This window comes from Colobus angolensis, unplaced genomic scaffold (assembly GCF_000951035.1).
Source record: "Colobus angolensis palliatus isolate OR3802 unplaced genomic scaffold, Cang.pa_1.0 Scaffold171, whole genome shotgun sequence".
Classification (NCBI taxonomy): domain Eukaryota; kingdom Metazoa; phylum Chordata; class Mammalia; order Primates; family Cercopithecidae; genus Colobus; species Colobus angolensis.
The window spans coordinates 732,276-739,754 of record NW_012114833.1 but is presented as its reverse complement, the minus strand read 5'-3'; the positions used below and the strand labels follow the sequence as shown (position 1 = coordinate 739,754).

Sequence of the window (7,479 nt, the reverse complement as noted above, 5' to 3'; positions counted from 1 at the left end):
TTTTTTTGAGACTCCATGCGATGGTGCAATCTCAGCTCACTGCAACCTCCGCCTCCCAGGTTCAGGCGATTCTCCTGCCTTAGCCTCCCAAGTAGCTGGGACTACAAGTGTGCGCCACCACATCCGGCTAATTTTTGTATTTTTAGTAGAGATGGGGTTTCACCATGTTGACCAGGCTGGTCTTGAACTCCTGATCCACCTGTCTTTGTCTCCCAGAGTGCTGGGATTACAGGCATGAGCCACCATGCCTGGCGCCCAGTTTCTTTTAATTATTCACAGATCTGTTTTTCGGCTCTCTTCCATTCATGTATTTGTCTATCCATACCATACAAATACCATGCTCTTTTAGTTACGATTTGATGAAGCAGGTAAGCAAGAGTGTAGGTTCTTACGACTGTCCAGTGGAATTCTGCCTCTATCACCTATTAGCTTTGTGCCTTTGAATGAGTTATTTCACCTTGTTGGTACCTCAGAATTCTTATCTGTAAGTAGATCATAATAGTACCTACCTCATGAGATTGTTGAGGCTTTAGTAGGATGATCCAGTTCTTAATAATATACTCAGAGCAATGCTTGGAATATGGAAATGCTTGATAAATGCTAGCTGTTTATTACTATTCCTACTTGACATGTAGCTCTTAAGGCTCTATATTTGAGAGAGAATCCCCTTTATTCTTGTTTTGTTTTTAAACTTGTCTTAATTGTTCTTCTGTACTCTTTGTTATTAATTTTAGGATCAACTTGTCAAGTTCTATAGCAAAGCCTATTAGGATTTTTTTTTTTCTTTTTTTTTTGGGACAGAGTCTTGCTCTGTCACCTACCCACTGGAGTGCAGTGGTGTGATCTTGGCTCGCTGCAAGCTCTGCCTCCCAGGTTCACACCATTCTCCTGCCTCAGCCTCCCAAGTAAATGGGACTACAGGTGCCCGCCATCTCACCCGGCTAATTTTTTGTAGTTTTAGTAGAGATGGGGTTTCACCGTGTTAGGAGGGTCTTGATCTCCTGACCTCGTGATCTGCCTGCCTTGGCCTCCCAAAGTGCTGGAATTAACAGTCGTGAGCTACCGCACCTGGCTAAGCCTATTAGGATTTGTATTGCAATATACTGACAGCTTATTAGGTTAGAAAAATTGTCATATTGAGTCATTTCATCTATGAATTTGATATATCTCATATTGCTGAGCTTGAGAAGGAGAGTAGGAAGGATGAGCTCATGAGGTAACAGCCAGAACGTAGGGCCTTGCAGGCAGCATCTGAGAAAAAAGGCTTTGACTTTTATTCCTGGGAAGGTGAAGAGCTGCTGGCTCTGAGCAGAGGAGTAACATGATTGTACCTACCTCTTAACAGGATTCTCTGATTCATAGTGTACTGCTTTTGGGGTAAGAAAGGGAAGGATATATATGAATGTGTTTGTGGTGTATGTGTGTGTCTGTGTTTGCTTATATTTTCAAGAAGGAATAATGGAAAAATAAATGAAAAACTTACAAAAAATGGTTACCTATAGGAGGAGGGAGGGAAGAGTATAGGAAGAGAGTACTTCTGTGAATTTACTTTGTTACATAGTTTTAACTTTGGAACTATGCAAATATTTTATATAATTACAAAGCAAGAGTAAATAAAAAAGCAATTGATATATTTTCAAAACAAATTGAAATATCAAGTTTGTGGCAATGACTACACAGAAAATAATTACTTTAAGTAACTTTAAAATACAATATTTTGACTGTTCACCCTGGTGGAATGTGTTAAAAGGACATAATGAACTGCTAAGAAATCTAAAACCACATTCTTATTAAACAAGTGTTATTGTTACTAGGAGGTTTGAAATTGTTGTATTGAAAGTATTATAGTTACATTGTAAGATAAAGCAAATAATTATGGCAGTGTTGTTAGGAATAAAGATCTTCAATAGAAAAGATTACAAGTATAAAAATTAAATCTGCAGTTGGAACTGTAAATATCAATATGGAATCAATTATATATGTATGTGTATATATATGTGTATGTATGTGTGTGTATATGTGTATGTGTATATATATGTGTGTGTGTGTGTATATATGTGTATATATAACCATAAATACATTTCTGGCCTGGCACGGTGGCTCCCAGCACTTTGGGAGGCAGAGGGAGGTGGATCACCCGAGGTCAGGAGTCCGAGAACATCCTGGCCAACATGGTGATACCCCATCTCTACTAAACATATAAAAAAAATTAGCCGGGAGTGGTGGTGGTGGGCACCTGTAATCCCAGCTACTCGGGAGGCTGAGGCACAAGAATCACTCAAATCCAGGAGGCAGAGGTTGCAGTGAGCCGAGATTGTGCCAACTGCACTCCAGCCTGGGTGAGAGTGAGACCCTGTCTCAAAAAAAAAAAAAAAAAAAGCATTTCTAACTATTTACTGAAAAGACTTAGAAGCAGTGACCAGTAGTGTAGCATTTAGTATCCCCAGTGCCCAAGTTGTGGTCTTAACTATTTCCCACTAATAAGAAGCAGGGCTTTTTAGAGAAATGGCTGATTATAGGTCTGGGGCAGGAAATAGACAAGATACACCTAGGACATAGTGTGCTGAAGACTGAGGAACTTAACAAAAGCTAATGGAATTGTGTCAGAAGGACTCAGGGACCAATTTGGAAGGGTTCCCGGGGCTTAAGATAGAAAAGTTTGAGCATCAAAAAACAATAAGCTAGGCACGGTGGTGCCTGTAGTCCCAGCTACTCAGGAAGCTGAGGCAGGAGGATCACTTGAGCACAGTAGATTGAAAACATCAAGTACATAAAATTCATGCATTTGAAATAACTTTAAAAGAAAGTGGAACTTGTCGGTCATGATTTTGGTTTGTTAGGGGAGTAACTCAATTCTTTAAAAATTAATGAAGGCAAAAAATGAAGCATTTATCCCACCTTTCCTGTATAAACTGTTAACTCCAAGAAACCAGAGGGTTAATGAGAGAGAAGGCTTCTTTATAGAATTCCAGTTGATAAATGCAGAAGGAATACTAGAATAGAAAATTGCTGTTTTGCCACCTCTAATGAGGACACAGATCTAGGCAGCCATCACTAGGTGAGAGGATGGTGGGAAAATACGGGAGAAATCTGGCTACCTGCCATCTGAATCCACCAAACAATCTTGGCTTTGCTACAACTATGGCAGCCAGACATGATGCGCCTCATGATATTATGTAAATGGAAGTACCCAGCCACATTCATGAACTGTTCTTGCCTAAAAAATTGAACATGACTCCAAGCCTAATGTGAATCTCTCAGATTATAGGAAATACAGGGGTCAGAGTAACAAGTTAAAGACACCTCGAGATTACAGTCAGCCACATCCAAAATGTAGGACATTTTATAGGATAGATGACTTGATTTCTCTAGTAGATTGATGGCATGAAAGAAAAAAAAGCAGGAAGGGAAATTGTCATATAAAACAGAGAGATTTAAGTGACCTAACAATTAAAGCAAACCGAAAAGGACCACTCTGGCTGTTGTGTTAGGAATACATCAGAGCCAGGCATGGTGGCAGATGTCTGTAATCCCAGCACTTTGGGAAGCCGAGGCGGGTGGACAGCTTGAGCCCCAGCATTTGAGTCCAGCCTGGACAACAAGGTAAAACCCTGTCTCTACAAAAAATACAAAAAATGTTCCTGGTATGGTGGCACGTGTCTGTAGTCCCAGCTACTCAGGAGACTAAGTGGGAGGATCACCTGAGTCCGGGAAGTTGAGGCTGTAGTGAGCTGTGATTGCTCCACTGCCCTCTAGCCTGGGCAATGGAACAAGACCCTGTCTCAAAAAAAAAAAGAAAAAATTAGCTGGGCATGGTGGTGCATTCCTGTGGTCCCAGCTGCTCAGGAGGCTGAGGCAGGAAGATTGCTTAAGCCCAGGAGGTTGAGGCTGCAGTGAGCAGTATTCTTGCCCCTGCACTTCAGTCTGGCAGTCTGGGTGACAGAGTGAGACCTTGTCTCTAAATAAATAAATAAATAACCAGAGATGATCAAGGATATAAACAGGGAGAACAGGTAAGAAGCTATTACGAAATTCCAGGTGAGATTTTGCACAAAGATGATAAGAAGACGGTAGTTGGATTCTGGATATCTTTTAAAGATGTAACCGACATCTTTAAAAGATGTATGGATGAGATACGAAGTTTTAGAGTCCAAGATGACTTCCAAGTTTTGGCCTAGGGAATTGTAACAGTGGAGTGCCATTTACTGAAATAGGAAAGACTGCAGGAGAAGCAGGTTGGTGGGAAGAGATTAGGAGGAGCCCAATTCTGGCCTGTGTATCTTCAGCCTATAGGCCTTTTGAATATCCACAAGAAGATATGTTAAGGAAGCAGTGGGATATTGGGATATATGTGTGGAATATTGAGGATGGGGCTAGGATAGGAGGTACGTTTGGGAAATTCAGGAGTTCTCAGTAGGCAGATGGTATGTAAAGTTACTAGAGTGGGCAGAGTGCGGTGGCTCATGCCTGTAAATCCCAGCACTTTGGGAGGCTGAGGCGGGAGGATTGCTTGAATCCAGGAGTTCAAGACCAGCCTGGACAACATAGACCCCATCTCTTTTTTAAAAAAAACCTACTAGGGTGTGTGAAAAAATAAAGGGAGTGAGTGTAGCTAGAGGAGAGGTTCTAGGGCTGAGCCTGCGAGGTGCACAGAGGTGGGAGTCAGCAACAGAAACAAAGCAGGGACCCGGACACATCCCAAAAGCCAGGTGAAGGAAGGAGGAGGCTTTGTCAGACACTTCTGGCAGATCAAGGGAGGTGAGGACTGAAATCTGACTTTCGGATTGAGCAACGTGGAGATTGCTGATGCACTTGATAAGAGCAGTTTCATTCAGTAAGCCATGGGAGTGGGCTCAAGAAGGCTTGCCTGGGAGACAGAGAGATTAGAAAATAGCTCTTTTGAGGAGCTTGAAACAGAAAGAACCAAAGTGTTAGCTGGGTGGTACAGTGTGGTCTAGTCTAGAGAGGGGTGTTGCTTTCTTTGAGAATCACTGGTTTATTCCTTTCAGAAAGTATTTTTGTGATGGCAATCTTCCCCCCACAACTTTTTATTTTTGACAAACACCAAATCATAGAAAAGGTGGATACTGTATGTGTTTCACCCAGTTTAACCCATTGTGGTTTTTTGGTTTGGTTTGGTTTGATTTTTTTGAGACGGGATCTCACTCTGTCGCCCAGACTAGAGTGCAGTGGTGTGATCACTGCTCACTGCAGCCTCAACCTGTTCTAAAATTATAGACACAAAGTTTATCTTAAAGCTTGTATCTCCTAAAAAGGGCAGTCTCCCACATAGCCATAATATCATTATTGTATTCCAAGAAATTTAATGTTGATATGATAATATGTAACATGCAGTTTATATTAAAACTGTTTATTATTGCTATTTTCATTTCCATAGTCTAATCAAAGGTCACCCATTGCTTTTAGTTGTTACATCCTGAAGAAATTTTTTTAGGATGGGGAAAATAATAACACATCGATATGCTGATTTCAAAAATCTATAGAGAGTGAAAACTGGTGATTTATAAGAGGGCAACTGCCAAGGCGGTAAACTTAGGAAGATGCGATGTAGCCAGAGCGGGACAGGGTTGGGAGGGGACTGACTTTGGTGGGAGGATGGACGGTTTATCCAGAGTAGCAGAGTAGCAGGAGAGAGAGAAGACAGAGCCCGTGGGCAGGTAGGTGGTTAAACATGGTGGACCTTGAGGAAATTTTCTTCTGATTGCTTTTATTTCTTAGTGAAATGGGAACGATGGTATTCAGTTGTGAGGAGGGAGAGGAGAGGTGTGACAGGTTGAAGAAAAGATATGAAATCTTTGTCTAAGTCATCTTCAGATTAGGACATGCATTATCACTGATCTAAGGGTGTGCATTTATAGACCCTTGTAGACTCTTAGCTTCTATAGATAGGCATCCCTGGAACTAATCTGCCTGAAAAAGGACCACTTTACAGTAAGCGTCCTCTGACTTTGGAAGAAAAGGCAGACCCTCCCCTATCCCAAATCTGAATGAATTATGTCACCCCTCGGATTGTTTCTGCTCCTTGTCTGCTTGTTTTTGTTTTTGTTTTGAGTTGGTTACTCTTGTCGCCTAGGCCGGAGTGCAGTGGTGTGATCTCAGCTCCCTGCAACCTCCGCCTCCTGCGTTCAAGCAGTTCTCCTGCCTCAACCTCCTGAGTAGCTGGGATTACAGGCACCCACCATTACGCCTAGCTAAGTTTTTGTATTTTTAGTAGAGATGGGGTTTTGCCATGTTGGGCAGGCTGGTCTCAAACTCCTGACCTCTGGTGATCAGCCTGCCTCAGCCTCCCAAAGTGCTGGGATTACAGGCGTGAGCCACTGCACCTGGCATCTGCTTGCTGATTTTCTTCTGCTGCTGCTTTTTTTTTTTAATCCAGAAAAAAATTACTTTTGAAAGCAGAATGTCCCTCTTAAAGACCCTTGTACCCCACAATCCCATAGCTTATGATCGCGCTAGGGGATTGCCACTTCCTTGTTTCTAATTTCAGCCTTTCCAGTGTGTGTGTCTTTCTCTTTTCCCTTTCCACCTGTTCTTCACCCTGTTTTCCTACCTCTCCTTTGACTATTGCCTCTTCTCTGGTTTTCAGGCTTGGTCACAGTGGCGGAAACAGCTCCTGTATGTCCAGAAGGAGAAACAGAAGGTTGTCTCCGCGGTGAAACACCATCGGCACTGGCAAAAACAGAGATTTCTGAAGGCCTGGCTTGAATACCTGCAAGTTCGCAGAGTGAAGAGACAGCAGAATGGTGAGTAGGAAGCTCCAGGCTCTCGAGACAGAGGATCTGGTCACAATTTCCACTCTCCTGCTGCCGTTGCTACTGTACTAAGTAGTAATATAATGATGTTACTCCAGAAATGTTGGTAAAAGGAGATTAAGGAGGAAAATACATCATCCTTGAGTCACATTTATTTCCCTTTGGCCTTTTCTTTCATTTATATATCTTTATCTATCTATCTATAGATAGAGACAGAGTTTTGCTCTTGTTGCTCAGGCTGGAGTGCAGTGGCGCAATCTCAGCTCACTGCAACCTCCGCCTCCCAGGTCCAAGCGATTCTCCTGCCTCAGCCTCCTGAGTAGCTGGAACTACAGATGCCCACCACTTCGCCCAGCTAAGTTTTGTATTTTTAGTAAAGATGGGGTTTCACCACGTTGGCCAGGCTGGTTTTGAACTCCTGACCTCAGGTGATCCCCCTGCCTTGGCCTCCCAAAGTGCTGGGATTACAGGCGTGAGCCACTGTACCCAGCCTCTTCTGTATATTTTTTATCTAAATAGGGTTTTCATTATGCTGTAAGTATTGTAATTATTTTGATTAATATGTTGATAACCTATGGCTTTGTATCTTGCTTTTTTCCACACAGTTAATCAACATTTTCCTACATCTTAAGTATTCATCATAATTTTTTTTTTTTTTTTTTTTTTTGAGATGGAGGCTCGCTCTGTCGCCCAGGCTGGAGTGCAG

At 42.3% G+C, this 7,479-nt stretch overlaps 1 protein-coding gene across 1 annotated transcript in view; it reads left to right on the top strand.

Annotated features, from left to right (window-relative positions):
- SFI1 (Sfi1 homolog, spindle assembly associated (yeast)) overlaps positions 1-7,479 on the top strand; it is a 133,423-nt gene that overhangs the window by 75,917 nt on the left and 50,027 nt on the right. Inside the window, 1 exon segment of the mRNA XM_011938351.1 lies at positions 6,608-6,764. Coding sequence (XP_011793741.1) covers positions 6,608-6,764 — 157 coding nt within the window.